General features: G+C 38.8%; 1 protein-coding gene across 2 annotated transcripts in view; it reads left to right on the forward strand.

Moving 5' to 3' along the window:
* Positions 1-21,235, forward strand: part of NMRK1 (nicotinamide riboside kinase 1) — a 34,587-nt gene extending 13,352 nt beyond the window's left edge. The window contains exons 3-9 of one of the 2 annotated variants that reach the window (XM_021008511.2): positions 2,650-2,740; positions 3,066-3,114; positions 7,331-7,478; positions 7,552-7,623; positions 11,129-11,235; positions 13,820-13,903; positions 18,514-21,235. In XM_021008511.2, the coding sequence (XP_020864170.1) occupies positions 2,650-2,740; positions 3,066-3,114; positions 7,331-7,478; positions 7,552-7,623; positions 11,129-11,235; positions 13,820-13,903; positions 18,514-18,566 (604 nt within the window). In that variant the 3' untranslated portion in view covers positions 18,567-21,235. The remainder of the gene's footprint in view (positions 1-2,649; positions 2,741-3,065; positions 3,115-7,330; positions 7,479-7,551; positions 7,624-11,128; positions 11,236-13,819; positions 13,904-18,513) is intronic. The other variant, XM_021008512.2, reaches the window with a different exon arrangement.
* Positions 21,236-22,098: the final 863 nt, after the last annotated feature.

Consider the following 22,098-nt stretch of genomic DNA (forward strand, 5'->3'; position numbering starts at 1 on the left):
CAAGTCAAAAAGCATTTTTTAAAAGCCCTTAATGCACCAGGTACTATGCTGAGTTCTAGAGATACAAAGAAGGGCAAAAACAGTGCCTGACCTCAAGGAATTCAAATTCTAATGGAGAGGCAACATGTAAATATGTACACGATCGATACAGAGTGAACAGGAAGTAAGCTTATTGAGGAAGGCACTAAAGCTGGAGGACCCAGGAAAGGCTTCCTGCAAGGAGCGATGTTTGAGCTGAGTCATGAAGGAAGCCGACTATTCTAAGAGTCAGGCTGAGGAAGCAGAGCAGTCTTCATTCCATTGTCCCTCTCTGTGACAGTCCTTGTGAAGGGGACTGGGGCACTGAGTTCAAGCACAATGGTAGTAGCCCCTCCTTAACAGCAGTGAATCTTGCCTAAGGTCACACAGCCGGTAAGTGTCTGAGGTCAGATTTGAACTCAGGTGTTCTTGACTTCAGGCCCAGTGCTCTAACCACTGCACCGCCTAGCTGCCTTGGGCTTAAGTAGGGCCACACTAGAGGTATTATGAGCTTGCAACCTGTCACAGGTTAGGTCCCTCAGAGGCTATGTTAATGTTAACTGACAGGGCAACACTATCTGATACTACATGTACCATGTTGCATAAATTTTCCAGGTTTTTGGTAGCCACTGCATGAATGAGCCAGCATAGGCTACAGACAGACAAGCATACTACAGTATATTCATCCACTCAAAAGTGTGACACAGTCCATCAGTAGGTGAGGGACATGTGTGTCTCACAATTCCACAGATGACTTAGAGACTGTCCCTCCTGAGCTATACGACCCAGAGTTTGGATAGGGTCAGTTAGGTGTTAGGTCTTTAGTCAGGCTTACAAAGAAGTTTGGGTAAGATAAGGGTTAGGGCACATAGAGAGGAAAAGGTACATTTTTAGCAAAAGAAAAAGGATGCGAATTTAGGGTTAGGGTTAAAAGGGTCTGTGACAAAGGTCTTCATCATGGCTATTTACACCAGTCCAAAGAGCACAGTGTCTTCTTCTTTAGTCAAGTGGTTAATCAATATTGGTTAAGTCCTTTGTGCCTCATTAGAATAAAAAGAGGGTGAGCTCCATGAGTTTTCTTAAAGTGATAGGGGATAGTATGCTCTGTGTGTGTGTGTGTGTGTGTGTGTGTGTGTGTGTGTGTGTGTGTGTAAAACCTTACTACCCCGTATCATTTTAAGAAAACTCATAGACTCACCTTCTTTATGTAGATATATAGATATAAGTAAAATTTGTGTTTAATTGTTGCCTTCTCTAGGGCCAGGTTGGGGAGGGGGAAGTACAGAGCAGAAACAAAAGAAAATTTAGAAGGAAGCACAGAAAAGCAGGATAGCTTTGAAAACAATATGTAGTATTTATTACATAGTTTTTGTTTGTTTTTTTGAAGCAAACAGTTTGAAATGGAAATTCATGGTTATATATTGAATCCTTTCTATGTTGTGCTGTACACATGGAAATGTTCTTTTTTGTCTTTTTGAATTTAAGTTTTGAAAAAAATTGAATGAATAAATTGGAACAAATTAATAAAATATTTAAATTAATAAAAAATTTAAAAATAAATAATAAAGTGATATAGGAGAGAGATACTGAAGGGGTATGTGAGGTGTTCAGGGAGGACTAACAGGGAGCCCTCTGGTGTGAGGGCTGCTTGTCCACCTTTGGTGTCCACCTGTCCCCCAAACCTCACTTGTGGCTCCAAGAAGCTGTAGCATAGGCAGTGGCCCTACTCCGGTGAAATCATTTTGTCAGACAGGCTAAACCAGGCTGAGGGTAACTGACAGGCCTCAAACCCATTGGTGAGTGAGGAGGATGTCCACCCAAATCGGGCAGATGAGAGTAATTTGTTCCAACAGCCAGGAAGGTGGCTGAAGCAGGTAGTGCTTGGTCAGACACCAAAGAAGTCAAGGTCATCCACTCCATCCTGGGCCATTGCCAGTCTTGATTTTTGTCTTACCACTAGACTTTGATGACTCTGGAAGAGAGAATGAGTCTGATAACTTTGTGCAACTCTGCCTCACTCAAATCCAGTTCACACACAAGTTAAGACATCACCCTGTGATATCATTGGTCCCCTTTGAAAACGGAGGAGCAACAATAACAGTGGGTCATTTATAAGAAGCTAAATAAGTAAATCTATTGCTTAATACTTAACCCATATTTAACCACAGATGGTCATTTATCTCTTCCAATATGCCTAGTTATTCTTATTGAAATGGCATCAGGCTACTATTGCATGTTCTTAGGTAGCAGCTATTGTATTGAATAAATTTGTTGTTGTTTGCTTGTGTTGTGTGTGTGTGTGTGTGTGTGTGTGTGTGTGTGTGTGTGTGTGATTTTAAAGGCTGTCATGGTGTAAAGGCAAGAGTGCCAGACTAAAAGTCAGGATGAGTTAAAGTCAAATCCTGCTTCACATACCAACTAGACATGTCAATATGAGCAAGGCATTTAACTACTTTCAACCTCAGTTTCCTCATTTGTAGGATGAGGATAATACCTGTACCACTAACCTTTGAGGCTTACTGTGAAGATTAAATGAAGTAATACATGTAAACTACTACAAAAATGTCTCTTGTTGCTGTGGATATAAAATGAACTGTCCTTAATTTTTTTTTTTAAATTTCTTTGTTTCAGTGTGACAAATGGTGGGAAGACAACCCTGGCCAAAAAACTCCAAAAACAGCTTCCAAATTGCAGCGTCATCTCACAAGACGATTATTTTAAGGTATCTTAGAAATTTCATTGAGAGAAAAGGTATACCTTAAGGCAAGTATTTATTAAATTGTTAGAGCGATTGCTAAACATTGTGCCTGTTGTGGTAAAGGCAGATTTGGGTCATTTACCTGATCATCCACTAGGTGACGCTATGAATTAGTCATTTCTCTTTGGTTGTTTTTTTGTTTTGTTTTGTTTTTTCATTCATCAGTTCATTATGTTTTAATATCATCACCAGAATCATTGACTAATGATGACACTTTTTTATTTTTAAGTTTTTGTCATTTCTGCTACACTTAATATTTCTTCTGATATTCATATTCATTTTGTTCTAGCCAGAGTCTGAGATTAAGATAGATGAGAATGGATTTCTACAATATGATGGTAAGCTGATTAGTGGTATCATTTACAAATTTATGCACTAATGTTCATTTCCTTTTTTTTTGCAACATAAGGGCCTCTTCTGAACAAAAAATGAATCTTAAAATTTTTTTAAATATGTCTCTTAAATCAGTACACACTTAATCATGCTGAATAGTTTTAATTAATTAAATCACTTCCCCAGTTTTGCATGTGAAATTTGAATTTTTAAAGCAGTGGTGAAATTATAAATGTTCTCTCATATCAAATTATCCTTCATTCTGGCAGAGCAGAATTCTTTAGTTTCCCCTTTCCTTAAAGTTGTTGGAAATGGGGCTGTAATGTAATACTTAGCCCCCTAGGGACCTAGCCTGGGGCAGAGCGCTCTACCTGCTTCTAGGTCCTGCCCTAATTCTCCTCGCCTCAGGTGACCTTCCGCTTTTCTGGCCCTCAGACAGCCAAGCCATTTTCCCTCAGCTGCCTGTAAAGGACTGTCCATAGATCTTAGAAACAGATTTCATACTCTTGAATAATAGGTGACATTATCCTAAAGGTAAAGAATTTTAAATACTGTAACATATAGCCTTTTTATGCCCTTAGAGATCATAGGCCTTAGGACATGTATTTATGTACATGCACGTATGTGTGTATACATGTAGAGAGTACATCAGAAATTAGTAGCAAACTCTTAACTCACTTTAGTGGGGGTTTAAAAAATTGTTTAACCTTGGCAATAATAGTAACTATCAATTATAGAGCACTTTATAGTTTTCAAAGCATTTACATATTTTATTTCATTTGATCTTTGCAAACAACTCTGTGAGATCTGTGCTGTTATTATCCCCATTAGATGTTGTTGTTTTTGTTGAGATTTCAGCAGTGTCTGACTCTTCACGACTCCATTTGGGGTTTCTTGGCAAAAATACTGAAATGGTTTGTTATTTCCTTCTCCAGCTCATTTTACACATGAAGACACTTAGGCAGGCAGGGTTAAGTGACTTGACCAGGGTCATACAGCTAGTGAGTGTCTGAGGCAAGATTTGAACTTAGGTCTTCCTGACTCCAAGTCCATTGCTCTATCTACTGTACCACCTACCTTCCCAATCCCCCTTTTACAAATGAGGAAACTGAGGCAAGCAGAGACTCAGAGGAATTAAGTGACTTGCCCAGGGTCACACAGCTAGTAAATGGGTGAGGCAGGATTTGAACTCAAGTCTTCTTGACTCCAGGTCTAGCACTCAATGCACTAGTTGTCTAGGTGAGAGTGGAATAAAAGTTCTCTCATCATTTCCTCCATATATGTGTGTATATATGTATGTATGTGTGTATCTGTACATACATACACATATGTATGTAGAAAGAGAGAGATTATTATTTCTCTCTTGTATTTAATAACTAATTTTTAAATTTGGACCAAGGTTTTTCCCCTTTTTTTTCTGCCTTCTCATTCAGAAATCAACCAGTGTGGGAAATCTTGCTCAAAGATTAACCCAGCCTGGAAAGCTAAGATCTAATCAAAGACAGTGAAGAAATTCTAAGCTTAGGCAAATAGGTGGATTTTTGCTCATTGTATTTACTCAGACAGTAAATGGAAAAATGTAGAGTCTTCTTTTTGTCAGATGGGTGATATAGAAATTGACCAAGATTTTGGTGCTCAGTGTCAGTACCCCAAGAACCTCAATGGAATAAGCCCAACTCTCATTATAATATTCATTTTCTCATTAATTGTTAACCAATCAGAATTGATTGCCACCCTCAGGAATACCCACTCTTCCAAGAGCATATGAACTGTGAGCTCACTGCCATGAGTCATCTTTGGTCCAAGAGAGACAGCTAAGTGACCATTCCTTTTATTGATAATATGCTAGCATTATTAATAAAATGATTAATTAGCCAGAAACTGTCTCTTAAACTTTTAAAATATCACAATATATATGTGTGTGTGTATGTGTGTATACATATACACACAGAGAGATAATCACTTAGAGAAACAAAGACATTTATTCCTTGTTTGTGCCTACTTGTCCAGCTGAAACCAAGGCATTTTCCCATAGTTCCCCTCCACCTTTTCCAGGGTACATTCAAGAGCTTATTAGATGGTAGAGAGTGAACCTAATTGTATGACTGTATTTGCAGCTTGTTGAGTTTTGCTAAAAAGAAATTCAGAATTTACAGAATGAAATTATGTCCTTAGGAGTCAGAATTTTTCACTGCGTTTGAATTCTTATGTCCCATACATCCCCCTACTTCTGCCTCAGCCCAAGCTTTTCTTCTCTGGCTTGCTGCTTTGGAAGGAGTAGTGTGATATAGTGGTTAAAGTGTAAGACCCAAAGTCAGACCTGGGTTCAAATCCCACCTCTGAAATTTGTTAGCTGTGTGGCCCTGAGCAAGGCATTTAATTTCTCTGAGTCTTAGTTTCCTCATTTCTAAAATGAGGGGATTGGACCACATGGCCTTGAAGATTTTTTTTCCCATCTATAATCCTGTAATTGTTTTCTGAGTTTGTAATGGTACATACACTGATTAAGAATGGATCACTTCTCAGCACCTTACTTTGTCCTGGAAGGCAAAAGAATCATCTTTCTAACATGAATCATATTAATTAGGCATAATATTAATAATTAGACAAGGGGCTCTAATTTTTCTCTCAAAAAATAAAAATTTGTAATAGCAAATAAAAAATTGTAATTGCAGCTTTTAAAAAATTGAAAATATTCACTACAGACAGTCATAAGCTTTAGGGCATTGGGTATTTTGATGAACGATGTGGGTTGAGTGACCTAGCAACCAGAGTTACTTGCTATAAGGAAATGAAGCATGGTCAATGCTTTGCCCCATCTTCCTAATGCTAGCACAAGCCCACATGAAAGGCTAACTATAATGATCCTCATGTTTTTAATGCATAGCTCGCCTTTGTGGGGAAAATTTTTTTTTTAACTGTAACTATGATTTCATTGGTGTGAGAAACTCCCAGGGAGAAAATTCCTTTTACCATTGGAGGCTGGCATCACCTGTATAACTTCTGTGGAGTTGCCTGGAACACTGAGAGGATAACTGCCCCATGGCCAGTTTGTTATCAGAGGCAGGACTTGAACCCAGGTCTTTATAACTCCGAAGTCACCTCTGTATCAATTTACACTACATTGACTCAGGGAACTTATATAACTTTTTGATATTAAAGCTCTGGACTTGGAATGCCTGAATGAAAGTCCTACCTTGATACTGACTAGCTGTGTGACCCTGAACAAGTCACTTAACCTTTTTCAGCCTGTTTTCTCATCTGTGATGGAGACATAGCTGCCTACCTCACTTTGGTCCTAATGTGGACTATGCAGTAGCACATTCCTGGAGCTGATCCATTCTCCCACTTCTGAAGGTGGACTTCTTCTGCTTTATACTTGAAAGTATAAGAGAGGGGATAACTGGCTGGGAAGGGAAGGACATTGGGGGAAATGATGTCAGTAAAACCTTATTTTAAAAAATTTTTGCAAAGAGCACTTTTTCCCATTTATAAACTCAGTGGTCTCAGGAATAGAAACCTCATATGTCATTGGAGGCAGCATGGCAAAGAGAAAAAAATACAGGAATTGGTGTCAGTAGATCTGGGTTCAAATTTAGCTGTATGACATTTATTATTATCATTATTATTATTATTTTAATGGAACTAGAAGAAATTAGTTTCAATAGTTGACACTGAAATTTCCAAAAACATAGTTTTTGACTTGCTTTTTAAGAAGTTGAATTAGGCGACATATTTCCAAGGTTTTCACTAATATCCCAAGTAATTATTCTAGAATGCTAACTGGAAAAAATACTATTTTCCTTTCTCTTCCCCCCCCACTTCATTTTTAGTTTGTTTTATAGAACAGAGGTTCCTTTTCAAATTCTTGGGCAATGACATATCTTATTTAATGGTTGAGGTTTTACTAGTATTGTGCAATATCTAAGATACACTGTTGCTCATAAGTTTTTCTTCTTTCAGAATGCTGCATATTTAAATTCTACTTTCAAATTAGTGGGTTCCAAATACGTGTCCTTCATACAAATACAGATACATAAAATCTGCTCCTCCCGAAAAATGCTTTAGTTCCAGATGTGGTGCTTAAAATGTTTGATATTCATTTTTTGAAGGGAAAATACAATGATGCTATTTCTGTGACATTTACAGGGCTCCAGAAGTACCCCAAATATCTCACTGTAGGCATCTTTATTGCTACTCTTTTATATTTTGTCTTTTTAGAACTTGAAGCTCTCAATATGGAAACACTGATGTCTGCTGTCTACTCCCAGATGAAAAACCCAAGAAATTCCCTAGAATCAGATGACCTGGAAAGTGCTGAGGAAGTCCCTATTTTAATCATTGAAGGTTTCCTTCTCTATACTTATAAGTAAGCATACCACCCTAACATTGATTTCAAGTAGACAAGGAAAACTCGAGAACTAAATATGTTATCATCTTAGGCCTCTTGATTCTGTATGGAATAGAAGATATTTTCTGACCATTCCATATGAAGAGTGCAAGCGAAGAAGAAGGTAAAATTTTAAATTACCTTTTTTTCATTGTCATCCGTATCAGGATGTGTGTGTATATGTATGTGCATGTGTGTAAAAATACTCAATCATGAATTAGTACTTTCAAACACCTCCTTCAGATCTTTACTTGTAGAGATTGTGTATACATTATATTATTGTATATGTCACCATTTATAATATAGAGAAATCCAAGTTCATGGCTCTAAAGAAATAAAGCTTTTGGTTAAGTTAGTTTGATTTTTTTTTTTGGCTACACGATGGGGTTAAGTGACTTGCCCAGGGTCACATAGCTAGTAAGTGTCAAGTGTCTGAGGCTGGATTTGAACTCAGGTCCTCCTGACTCCAGCGCTGGTGTTCTATCCACTGAACCACCTAACTGCCCCCTGATTTGATTTTTACTGTCCATTCATTTACAGGGATGAATTTAAAGTGATGTTGATTCAGGCCCCCTGCAAATTGTTCCTCTAAGAGAAGACTAACAAAAACACCTAATATCCTTTAGCTTATTTTTTTCCTTATTCTTTAGGCTGTAGACCTAAAATTCATAGCATTATAGAATGTTAAAACTAGGAACACTGATGTGCTGGAAAATGTCTAACAACTGGCTCTCCAGGGAAAAAACGTATGCCCAACGCACTCATGAGTTCCATGTGTGTTATTACTATTTTCTCCATCACTTCTTTAAGTCTAGATGCTCCAATAAATAAATGAATGAATGGATTTAATAAATTAATGACATCCTAATTTAAATAAATAAATAAATAGACAAGCAGATAAATAAATAAATGAAACCCTGATTTGTAGCACTTGCTGATTATCAAGGTACAAATGCTCTATTAGCTGGAGTCAGGTGGAGCTGGCACCAGCTGGAAGAGATCTTTGAGATCACATAGTCCAACGTCATCATCCAGCTTGGACCTTGGTGATACTCAGTTTCCCTATAACTGGATTTCTCTTTTGTTTTCCTGCCTGAGTCCTCATCCTCTGCTACTACTTCCTGCTCTGTGTAGCTAGATCCCCATTAGTGTGAATAATGAATCTCATAAAGTGGTCCTATTATTCAGATTCCCACTGCATCTTTCCACTGGGCTGGAACTAATTACTATATTTTATAAAATTATAACTTTGAATAGTACAGATTGGAATATGTGACCACTTCATGGAATTCATCATTTGAACTAAGTGGGACCTAACTGTACTCCAGCTGCCCAGTGATTAGGGTCTACTTTGTCCTCCTAGTCCTTCCAGTGTCTTCCTGGCACATAGTAGGTGCTTAATAAATGCTTACTGACTGACTGATTAAACTCTAACCTCTTTGTGACTAGGTACTTGCTATCTGTTGCTAGACCCTCTCACTTATTGACTACTTAACCTCTTCTACTGACGTTTGCCCCTTGCTTGCTTGCTGCCTAGGTCTCCACCCTGTGCCTTAGCTCTAGGTATAGACAATCATCCTGTTTCTGTTCTCTAGCACTGTCAATAGAACCCCTTCCTTTTTCTTATATACCCCAGATTGAACCTCCCCGAAAATAAAGCTGCCCAGTTGCTTGCCACTCAGGTCGTTCCCTCCACCTATAGTGAGGAAATAGGGAATGAGAATGGATATGGCCTAGTGAAAGCTTTAGTTTGTGAAAGAAAACAATTGAACAGGAACCATTTTATAATAACTATAGGACTGCTGCAAAGTGCTAAAAGCTAATTGGTGTCATTATTAAGTCAAAAGGGCCTAGTGTATCTCAAAAGCAGTAAATTTAGGCCAAATAAGAGTGCTAAAGTCTTACACCAGTGCCTTGTGGTAGCATTTCCCTTGAATTCTATATTTTTAAAAGTTATGCTATCACAAATACTTGATGATTGATTGATTGATGCCAGTGAGACATGAGCTGTGCCAGGTCCAGCCATACTGGAAAGGCTTAGTTTACAGGTTGGCGGTTATCCAGTCATCTGAGGATCAGCCCAGCCAAGTATGGAAAGCCCTGTCACCAGAGAGTCAACTATGGGGGGATGAATTGTTTTTAGCCATAGCAATTCATGAAGATTGTCTATTAAGGCATGGAGGAAGGATTACTGACATCAAAGTTAAAAACAAACCAGCTATGAAATGGTGGGTAAGAGCAGCCCTAGTGTCTATGATAAAATGGCAACCAAGTGACAACCTTAGGGGTTGTCAAAATCTGCTGCAATGAAAAAAATTTTATATACTGGTTATTTCCATTTATATATTTGTTTTTATTATATCACTTTAATTTTCATGTAAAGTCAGCATTTTCTAACATCTGTTCCTTAGGATGGGTCAGGGAGGGCCAAAGGGGTCACACAAAGGCACATATTTCTCTGCTAAGAATGGAAACTTTAAGAAGGAAAGATGAGCATGGGCAGCTCCAAATCCAGACAAGCAGAGAAGCATCACAGGAAAGCAGGAACAGCACTCCTACTCTCCTTATACATCCTAAAACCATCATCTCTCTGACCAGAAAAAAACCCCATCAATGCTGCTAGGTGGTAGAAAGGGACTTTTAGGGAGAAAGAAGCCAAAGCCTCAATCAGCCCATTTGTAATTTACAGTCCAATACACAAATTAGTCTTAACTTTAGTCCACCCTATAAAGATAATATTCTTAGTTATCTTCATATATTGATACTCTTATCTCTACCTTGGGAACAATGAAATCTAATAGAATTTTCTTTTACAGATTACTAAAGGGAAAAAACAGATAATTGTTGATTAATGTTAATGGATTTGGTAGACCTTAGAATATATTACGTCTTAGTCCATCTGCTAGGGATGAGTCTTGGCATAACTAACTAGGCTGGTCCTTGGACAATAGATAGTTTGTTGTAGGGACTATACTCCCAGGATCCTATTTTTCACGAGTTTTTAAACTAATTGTTTGGTCTGACAAGTTATTTTATGACTTTTTCACTGATGTTGAGTTTTAAATAATATACACTGAACTGTTTTTAATTATTAGAACTTCAGTGGCAGAAGACAGTTTGGAAAAATTTATATCTGGGGTAAATAAGTGTCCATTAAAGTTATTTTATTAAGGCATGTTTTATTGCTTTCATACCTCCAAACACTATCTCAACTATATCTCTAAAAAAATATATCCTGCTATTAATCATTTATTTTATGTAAGTGAAAAGAAAGAGAGTGAACATGATATAGCAAATAGAGAGCAGGTCTTGAAGTCAGGAAGACTTTGGTTCAAGCCCTGCCTCTGACCCTTACTGGCTGTCATTGTCATTTCACTGGACAAATGATTTCACTTCTCAGTATGTGAGACCACTGGGAGAGGAACTTCCTTATTGGAGCTTCTACTGGTGAAATCTCTGGTCAGTATTTAAAAAAAAAAAGAACCCTTCCATTTCCTGACCATTCATGTTCTATTTAGTATATCATTTCCAATTTGCGTAAGTGAATATATGCCTATGCGTGTATTTATGGATATCTCTATGCATATGTATCTATAAAACCTACCGTGGTTTTTTCTTTTTTTTTAAAGCACCAGGGTCTATGAACCACCAGATCCTCCAGGATACTTTGACGGGCATGTGTGGCCAATGTATTTAAAACACAGAAAAGAAATAGAAGACATTGCAAGAAATATAGGTATTTAATTTTTCTCTTTGGTCAAAGTATTTTCTAAAATTATTTTTCCTTAAATGAGAGGAAAAAATTTAGGAATTTTCTCTTTTAAGGAGATTTTTCTGGACAACTTTACAGTCACTGTACGTCATGGTCAAAATAGTACTGCTCTTTAGGCTTCATCACCTCGTCTCTAGGACACTGGCTATTTTGGTCTCTGTTCCTAGTGTTTTGACTCTTGCCAAAAGCCAGTCAACGTTAGGGCAGCCCTGTATGCCCAGTTCAGGAAACAGAGGAGAGTAGAAGGAGCTCTGAAATCTGAAGATAAAAGGATCTAGGTCAGGTTGAGGTCTGCTACTTCATAGTTGTGTGATGCTGTACAAATCATGTAAACTTGCTGGCCCTCAGTTTCCTAGTCTTTGAAATCTGATACACACACACACATATATACACACATTACATTATATAATGTATATTATATATGTGTGTGTAATATATATATTTGTACTCTCTAGCTCTTGGGGTGGTTGTGAGAAAAGTGCTTTGAAAATCTTAAAGCATTCTACAAATATAAGTTTTTGTTAATAGGAGGTGAGGAAAGAGGCAGCTGAACAGAATTAGGGGGATGAGTGTTCCCCTTCTCTTTCTTTACCCCAAAGTGGCAGGGCAGCAACTTTTACTTTAACTCCACTCGCTCTCACAAAAACAAAGTATGGGCTCCTGAGAAGCCTCTGATGGCATCCACTGTTACCATTTTAAAGTGGGGAGGGAGAGGCAGGGGAGAGGAATATATGCAGAGGAGAGTTATGCAGGAAAAACATTTTTTTCCTTAATTTGTTCTTAAAATATTATTGAGTGACTGGAGAACAACTTAAATAAAGTATCTGTCTCCTACTTTCACAATGGTCATTTGTGTCCTGACCCTGAAATGGAATGGAATCTTTTTTCTTTTTTCTTGCAAGGCAGTTGGGGTTAAGTGATGTGCCCAGGGTCACGCAGCTAGCAAATGTCAAGTGTCTGAGGCAGGATTTGAACTGAGGTCCTCTTGACTCCAGGACTGGTGCTGTATACTGGTGCGCCACCTAGCTGCACTAGGATCTTTTTTCTTTCATCTCTCCATCCACCCTCTACCTCTTCTGGGTCATTTCCCTCTCCCTCTTCCACCTCCCCCCCCTTCCCACCTTTCACAAACTTTTTTATTTCTTACCCATTTTCCAGTCCTTCATCTTCACGTACTTCCTCAATTCTGCTTTGGTTGAGTATTTTAGATAATTATATTCCAAGTCATGGAAGCATTTAGATTTTTTCCCAAAAAGGAGATACATCTTTTCCTTGTTTGTTTTAATTAGTCAGCCTGTGGAACCATGATGATAACCCCAAATAAGAGTACTTGGTTAGATCTGTTTCTCTTTCTTCTCCTTTTCCCACAAACCACTCTTTTTAAAGTTTTTATGCTCAGATATCAAGCAAGTGAACTTCAGCGTAAATATGGGCTCGCCTCCAGGTTTGGAGTTACAGAAAAGATGGAAATCACTGCACAAACTAATTGATACATTTGCTTTGTTTTGTTTATGCCTGGCTTTCTTGTGGCTCTTCTCTTAATAATATTTGATTTTCCAAGGTACAGTGAAACAAATTTGACAGAAGCAGGCAGGAGTCTAAGAAAAAAGAATAACCCTACATGTTTTGTAATGTTAAATATTTACTGAGAGAGATTGATGACTCCCAGACTCCAATTTCATTGATCTACCACTAAAGATTATTACAGAGATCTGTCTTATTCAAGTCCAAGGGAGAGAACAGAGAAATAAGTTTTACATAATTCACTTAACGCATTTGTCAGCCATAAAAGCATAAATCCATATGAAATTCAAGTTAATGAACATTCCTGCCTCACCAAAAAAAAAAAGAAAGAAACTTTAAAAAATTATAAATTGTCCTGGCAGGAAAATCTTTGAACCGATTTTCTCCATCTTCTAAGACAGTGAGCTAAATTTATGACCAGCTGTGTCAACTTGGCTGTGGATCTACTTGGATGACTTGACTGATTTAAAATAGATTTTTTAATGGTCATAATCATGTGTTCTTTATTTAAATTCATTAGCTTGTAGAGAGATGTCAATTTCATCAAATGAGATAATGTGTGTGCCGTAAAGCTATCGTTTCTGTTATTAACAATAATAACTACAACAACAATAATAAATTTCTCCATTAAAGCCCCACTCTTGTGCACCAGTGAGGTATGGAGGTGACCCTGGCTTCCCAAAGGCTATGACAACTGGGTGTGAGGCTGATACTACCAAACTGGAAAGGCCTCAGGTACGCTCTCAGCAACAGATTATGTGCCAGGTTTGGACAGGCTCACCACCAGAGGGCTGGCCACCAGCTGGTGAATTCTGGCCTCAGCAATTCTCAAAATCCATCCACAAAGACGCCAATGAGATTTCTTTCTGTATCTGTGGAAATCCTGGCTTACTGAAGTATTCAATTATTCAACATCCTTTTTGTTGTTGTTCTTAGCAGCTACCCAAAATAAGCCTCCTTTTAAGTTTTCATAATCCTGAGGAGTTCAGTAGGTCAATGTCTCATTTTTTTTCTTTTCCCTCAGTTTATTTAGATGGGACAAAATCTGAGGAAGACCTTTTTTCACGGATCTATAATGACTTGATAGAAGAAAGAGCAAAGCAGAAATGTGAGTACGGTCCAGTTAAATGGGGTTGGGGAGGAAGGGGAGAGGCACAATACCTCTCACTATGATCTCCCTGCATGATTTTGTTACCTATTTTTATTAAGCAAAGTTAAACACTTCAGGGCATTGAAGAAAAGTTTGGGGATATTGCATGGCAGGGGGAATTCTCTTCAGACTTAGGAGTTCTTAACCTGGGGTCCATGAGCTTATATTTATGATTTAATATCTATATTCCAACATAATTGATTTCTTTTGTAATCCTATGCATTTTGTTTTATGCAGTTAAAAGCTGAATTCCAAGAGGGGTGTTCATAGACTTCACTGGACTGCCAAAGGGCCTCTAGACATAAAACAGGTTAAAAAAGCTCTGAGTGCTGAATGCATGCCATGGTAGGTGCTTAATAAGTGCCTATTGAGATAAATGTGATTTATCTCAATCAATCAAAAGTGCAGGCACTTATTAAGCACCTTCCATGGCTAAAATCCATTGCCAGGAGAGAGGCAGCATAGGGAACTGCCCTTGAACTCAAGTCCTATCTCTGACACATATTGGCAGTGTGACCTTTACTGTCCCCAGAAAACTCTTGTAGAACATTTGTTTATTATTAACAGGTTGTGTATCTTCATGGGGGAAAGTTTTTACATTGATGAAATCATAGATCTAGAGAGAAATTTTTTAAATGTATTGGGTGCTAGATTACAAAGACAAGTCAGTTCACATTTATTAAGTGCCTATTAAGGCTCACTGTGCTAAGAGATGGAGATAGAAATAAGAAAAAAGAAAAACCATTCCAGTCCCCAAGGAGCTTGCCATTCAGTGGGGGAAGACTACCCAAATGGAAGCTGTAAAGGTGGGGAGAGGGGACACCAGAGGGTATCTGGTGAGGGAGAAAATGATGTTTGTGAATTTGAAATCACTCAGAGCAAATGAAAGTAAATGAAGTTAGCTGCAAAAATCTGAGCCTGATAATAGAGAGGGCATCTAGGTGATGAAGTAGATAGAATGCCAGGCCTGGAATGAGGAAGACTTATCTTCCTGAGTTCAAATCTTGCCTCACACATTTACTAGTTTGACCCCGTGCCCATTTTGCAAGTGAGGAAACTGAGGCAAACAGGGTGAAGTGATTTTCCCAGGGTCATGTAGCTACTAAGTGTCTGAGACCGGATTTGAACTCAGGAAGATGAGTCTTCCTGACTCCAGGCTGGGCACTCTATCCACCGCAGCATCCACTATTCCAATGATGGTATTTAATGTCATGTATTTGTGAAAATCTTAAAGCTTTACAAAAGCATTAGTTATAATTACCACTCAGAGGTTGTCATGTCACATTTTGCCTAGAGCCCCATCCTTCCTTGGAAGAGCAACTGCTATTAGATTAGACTTCAGTGATGTAGAGAACTCCCTGTACCAATATAGATGAGCGCTTCTGCAACTTGTAATCTTAGAGAGTTACTAGGATCATGGAGGGGGTAAGTGATTTGTCCAGTGCCGTATAGCTAGTATATGTCAGAGATAGGACCTGAACCCAGGACTTTGTGGTATTGAGGCCAGCTCTCTAGCCACTGCACTAGACTGCCTCTCTTGGATTAAATGGTTACTAAAATGATTGATAGACAAAAATCAAGAATCAGAGGGGGCAGTTAGGTGATGCAGTGGATAGAGCGCCGGACCTGAGTTCAAATCAGGCCTCAGACACATAACACTTACTAGCTGTGTGACCCTGGGCAAGTCACTTAACCCCATTGCCTAGCCAAAAAAAAAAAAAAGAATCAGAGGAACTTCTCTGTGTGTCATAGACTACCATCTCTAGCCTTACAGGATTCTGGCAAAAGAGCCAGGGAAGGTAATTTGAGGTGCTTAAACAGAAGTTGATTCTGGCCTTTGCACAAACACACTCATTCTCTGCTAATGGGAAGCATTCAGGAAGGGCCATTCTTAGGACCTGAGGGAGGAGCACTAATCCCAGAGCTAGAGCTGATTCACTTGTAAGGGCCTCATGCACTGCTGTTAGCTTGACTGAGTCCTGACAGGGACAGAGAAGGCTGAGGCAAGGAATTCAGTCAAATTTTGCCCCAGATGAATGGTCCAAATGGATATCACGCTGGGCCTGGACTCAGGAACGTGTTCAGTCTTTTCAGGAGTGTCTGATTCATCATGACCCCATTTGGGTTTTTCTTGGCAAAGATACCAGATTGGTTTGCCATTTCCTTCTTCAGCTCATTTTACAGATGAGGAAACTGAGATAAAAAGGGTTAAGTGACTCACCCAGGGTCACATAGCTAGTAAATGTTTGAAGCCAGACTTAAACTCAGGGAGATGAGTCTTCCTGACTCCAGGCCCAGCATGCTATCCACTGTGTAACCAACCATCACTTAACCTCAGTTTGCCACAGTTTCCTTAACTGTGAAATGGGGAACATAATAGCACCCACTTCCTTGGGTTGCTGGGGAGGATTAAATAACATAGTATTTGTAAAGTACTTAGCACAGTGCCTGGCACACAGGAAGTGCTTGTTCCTGTGAGGTAAATGCAATTATGATCCCCATTTTACAGATCAGGCAACTGAGCTTGGGAGGTTAAATGATTTGTTCAAGGTCACATAACTGGTAGATGTCTGAGGCAGGATTTGCTCTCAGTTCTTCCTGACTCCAAGTCCTGTACTTTATCTACTGTCCTACCAGGTGCCTCTAATTATCATCATTATTATTGTTGTTAATTTGTTGCATTTTTACATTATGTCGTTATTGTAATTCACACTGATATAGTGCTTTACAGTTTACAAAGTGCTTCCCACAGAATAGCCCAAGGAGAGGATAAATAGAGTGCAAATATCCCAGCCAGTTTTGCCCCCTGTTCCAGTTGCCCTGAGCACTTGACAGCATAGCTGGTGCCAAAAGGCCATCTGAGGATAATTTCTCTACGTGCCTGCTCTTTCCTTGCTCCTCCCAAGAGTCTGGCAAGGAAAGTGGCATCTGGGCAGCTTTTCACTTAACTGCCTCCTGAGTGTATTTACCTCCCCACCACCCAACAACATGGTTCAAAAAAAATTAACAGACAGAGGAGTGGGGGAATGAAGAAAATTATTCCAGGAGTACCACAAATGACCCAGATAATTTTTTTAATCAATTCTATAATGTAATACAGATAGTAACTCATTGGTAGAGCCTCCACATTTGAAAATGTTAGAGAAATTCTGCCCACTTTCCCTGTTCCAGTCTGGAATCCTGGAATAGTAGATAATCCTATATGTTCTTAAATTTCTTCTGGAGGAAATGCCATTCACCCAGAAAAACAGGGAAAAGAAATAATTACAGAATTGTTTCAGCTATTGCTTAAAAACTACCCCTGACCACACCTGTCTTTCTTGGTCTCCCCGGGTCTGACACATGCTGCAAACTTAATAAATACATGTTGACTAACTGAATGACCATGTGATAGGATATAGAGAGATTTATAAATAAATGTAAGAAAGCAGAGATAATTCGCAGTGCCATAAAAATACAAGCAAATAATACAGACCTGGATGGAAACTTAATCACATCTTGGATAATGAAGGGGTCACAGAACAAAAAATATCCTAAGACAGAACTTAGCCATCAAGTGTAGTGAGGATATATTGGGGGATTATGAGCACCTGCCTTTCATCTGGACTCAGTTCAGGGCATTTCAGCGTACAGATGCTGTATTAAAAAGTTATGATTCTCACCCGTGATTGTTGTAGTCATTGGGTGCTAAATTTATCCCTGTGCTTCCTAAGATACTCATGAATATTCAGCCCAGCCTTTGGGGCTGTTTCCTTCTTTATGATGATGAATCTGATCAGTAAAACTTTTGCTGGCAGACTAGGGATTGTACTGCAACCCCTTAAGCATTTCAGTTGTTTAATCAGTTACTCCCTCTTAAAATTGTGCACCTTCTGTAACATCAGCTCTTGTTGATGACAGTCACACAGAATATGCCATAGTGTCTCTAGATGGGGTGAACCCATTAGATGATTTAAAAGAAAAATAATTGCTTAATTCTTTGAGAAAAAAGCATTCCATTATGGGGCCAAAGCCCACTGTAATGAGACTAAAAGAAGAAACAACTTTGATTAGTTATAATGAGCAACCCAGGAGAGCTAATGATGAAATACTCTTTGCCTCAGTAGAGAGGAGGAGAACACAGATGCAGTGTAGTAGGCTTTGTCAGATGTTATTACTGTATGGATTGATCTTGCTTAAATGTTTACCCTCATTACAAAGAAGGCTTCTCGGGGCAGCCAGATGGGGCAGTGGATAGAGCACCAGCCTGAGAGTCAGGAGGACCTGAGTTCAAATTTGGCCTCAGACACTCACTAGCTGTGTGACTCCGGGCAAGTTACATAACCCTAGTCGACTTAAAACAAACAAAATAAAAAACATAGCCTAAGAAGAATCTGTGTGTGTGTGTGTGTGTGTGTGTGTGTGTGTGTGTGTGTGTGTTGGTGTGATAGAAGAGAATTAAAAATATGTCTTTCTCATAAAAACAAAAGATTCTTCCAAAGTCACTGTAACTTTGTGGTTCTTGCTTAGTAGGATTCACAGCTAAGTATTCTCCATTGACAACTCTTCTTTTGATATTTTCCCTGAAGGTCTGCAGATAACTCCCAAGGTGCCTTCCAACTCAACATCTAGGGTCCTATGAGTAGCATCGAGAGGGGATCCATCAGAATTCTTTCCAGTGTGGATTAGAAGAGTCTAAAGAAGCTATTCAGTCACATAACCAAGAGAATGATACCCGAAATCACCACTGTAGTGTAAAGGAAAACAATACTAGAAGACTTCAGATTACTCTAATAACCAATCTTGATTCCAGAAAACTGAGGATGAGATATGTTTCTCTCCTCTTGGGAGAGAGATGATGGACTAAAGGTGTGAAAAGCATCATATCTGTATGTGCCATGATCTGATGGTCAGTGTTTTTTGTGGGGATCAGGGTGAGCAGGAGCTTGCTCAATTACTTTTTTTTTAATGGGAGAAGGTTGCATGGGAGCATTAGGAAGTGACAAGGATGTAGAAAAAAATTAAAAATACTGGTAAGACATTGAAAGAGAGAGAACAAAATTATTTTTATTCTAAAGGTTCAGTACCTTGGTGCTATTGTCAGCTCCAGCTGAGTCTTGTCAGCCCTGATGGAATGAAGCACATATGAAAAGCAGATAACTCCTTTAAGCAAATAAAAATATCATCTTTCATTACCTGCGTACACCGTCAGGGGTGGGAAATGTGCTGCCTTGAGGCCACATGTAACCTTCTAGATCCTTAAGATGATTTTTAAAAATTATCTGTGTCATTTGTGGTACTCCTGGAATAACTGTCTTCATTTCCCATCTCCTCTGCCTGTATTTTTTTTAATTTTGTGAAATTTGGATTCAGTCAAAAGGCTGCATTTCAGGATCTAGAAGGCCACATGTGACCTCAAGGCCTCAGGTTCCCCACACCTGCACCAGGTCCTCCACAACTTCCCCACAGTTCTACAATATGCTCAGCTCTTTCTATCTTAAAAGGCATTTCCTGTGCCCCTGCTACTCATTGACATCATCGACCCAATCACTGTCCCTCCCCTTCACTACCAAAAGTCTAGAAAGAGGAATTTATACCTGCTGTCTCCTTTCATTCAGTTCCTTGCAATCTGGTTTCTATATCCCCTGCTCTACTAAAACAACTCTTTGCAGGGTTACTAAGGAAGCTAAACAACGGCTTTCATGTCGATTCTAATCCTCCTTGATTTTTCTGCCTCATTTGGAGTACCCCTCTTTCTGGATAGTGCTATCTCCCTTGACTTCCCTAACACTGAGCTGTTCTCTCATCTCTCTGACCATCCCTGTCCTATCTCTTGCTACCTTCTTCTCTGGTATTTTAATGTAGATTTCTCCCAAGTGTCTGTCCTTGGCCCTCATATCTTCTCTTCCTATACTTGGTGATGTCATCCACTCCCGTAGTTTCAGTTATCACCTCTACAGATGAACCCCAAATCTGTATTTCCAGCCCACCCCTTCCCTAGAACTTCCATCCCATATTTCCAGATGTCTCCCTGCATAGCTTTAAATTCGACGTGTTCAAAACTGAGCTCATGTCCTCCAAAATCTAGCCCTCCTATCTCTCTGTTTCTGTTGAAAGTACCCATCTTCCTGGCCACCCGAGCTAAGTACCTTAGAATTTAACTCTTCCCTAACCCTGACCCCCACACCACATACCACACATCCAGGTATTTGCCAAGTCTGTTGATTTTATCTCCACAATATCTGTCCACGCAGTGCCTCCTTTCCATCCCTACTAAAAGTACACTTGTTTATGCCCTTGTCTATTTTCAGTAGCTATTGTAATAGCATCCTGACTTGTCTCCCTGCCTCCAGTTTATCACTACTTCCCCTGTAATCTTCCTAACACACCTCTCTGATCATGTCTCACTCTTCAAGCTTCTGTGGTTTCTTTTACGTACCACCAAATCAGATATAAACTCCTAATCCTAGCATTCAAGTCTCTCCCCAATCTGGTTCCAACCTGCCTACACAGCCTTTCATTATAGTCTATATCCCAAATAAAGTGGGCTACTTTCTTTTTTTTAAATTAATTTATTTTAGTTTTCACCATTCCCATAAGCTTTTGAATTTTAAATTTTCTCCCCCTCCTTCCCTACCTCCCTCCCCAAGACAGCATGCAATCTGATATAGGCTCTACATATACATTCCTATTAAACATATTTTCACATGTTATAAAGAAGAATTAAAACCAATAAGAGGAACCTCAAGAAAGAAGAAAAAAACAAAACAGAAGGAAAAAAAAGCAAATTGTATGCTTTGATCTGCATTCAGACTCCATAATTCTTTCTCTGGATGTGGATAGCATTTTCCATTATGAGACTTTTGGAGATGTCTTAGGTCCTTACATTGCTGAGAAGAGCTAAGTACTGGGCTGCTTTCTTTTCCATCTTCTGGTCCTGCCTTCTCTCATCTCCATTGCCTTTGCTCACACAATTCCCTGTACCAACAGAGGACTTCCTACTTCCGTATCCCCCTGTTGATGTCCTTCAAGACCCAACTTAGGTGCCACTTCCTCTGTTTACAAACCTCCATCCCAAGTGAAAGTGATTTCTCTTTCCTTAGATTTCTTCTAGCATTTTGCCTGGACCTGTCCTTTCTACTTAATTATTTACATTAATTGTCTACCTGATCATTAGATTTTAAGTTCTTTAAGAATAAGTTCTGTTGTGTGTGTGTGTGTCTGTGTGTGTGTCTGTGTCCATGTCCATCCTCAGCACCTAGCACAGTATATGCACAAATTAAGCACTTAATAAATGCTTCGTGAAATTGATTGATTCTTCTAGTCTGATCATCTAGATTCTTTATGCTCTTCTTCTCCCTTTCCCCAGCATATTAACCGATTTCCAGTGAAAGTACCCAAATAATGTGATTTAGTCCAAATAGTCTGGAAAACAATTTGGAATTATGCTTAAAAAAAAAATTGTCCAAGCCTTTTGACCTAAGCATCCATCTGCTAAGCTTCTATCCCAAAGAGGTTAAAGATGGAACAGAAGATCCAAAATATATGCCGAAGTAAGGAGGAGGAGGAAGAGAAGGAGAAGATAAAAGCTATCTCATAGAAAAACAACTAACTTCGAAAGGTAATTGAGAAGAAAAAATCTTAAGAATCATTGAAGTACCTAAAAGGCATGACCAAGAAAAATAGCCTAGTTATATTTCAAAGCATCTTAAATCTACCCAGATCTGTTAGACCTGGAGGCTGAAGCAGGGATAGAAATAATCCATCAAAAGAAATCCCAAAATGAAAACTCCCAGGAATGTTGTAGTCAAAATCCAGTTTCCAGATCAAATAAAAAATATTGCAAGGGGTCAGAAAAGGATTCAAGTACCAAGAAGCCACATTTGGGATCACACATGATTTAGCAGCTACTATTGCAAATGAGTAGAGTGTTCAGAATAAAATATTCCAGAAGGCAAAGAATATAGGCTTAAAACCACAAATTACCCAAGAAAATAGAATACAGTCCTACAGGGGGAGTAAATGGATCTTTAATGAAGTAGAAGACTTCAGAGCTTTCCTGATTAAAGGACTAGAACTTACAGAAATTTTCACTTTTAGCAAGAATCAAGAGAAGCATAAAAAAGTAAACATGAGCAAGCAATCATAAGAAATTAAATAAGGATAAACTGTTT

This window comes from Phascolarctos cinereus, unplaced genomic scaffold (genome assembly GCF_003287225.1).
Source record: "Phascolarctos cinereus isolate Bilbo 61053 unplaced genomic scaffold, phaCin_HiC Scaffold_4;HRSCAF=312, whole genome shotgun sequence".
In the NCBI taxonomy this organism is placed as follows: domain Eukaryota; kingdom Metazoa; phylum Chordata; class Mammalia; order Diprotodontia; family Phascolarctidae; genus Phascolarctos; species Phascolarctos cinereus.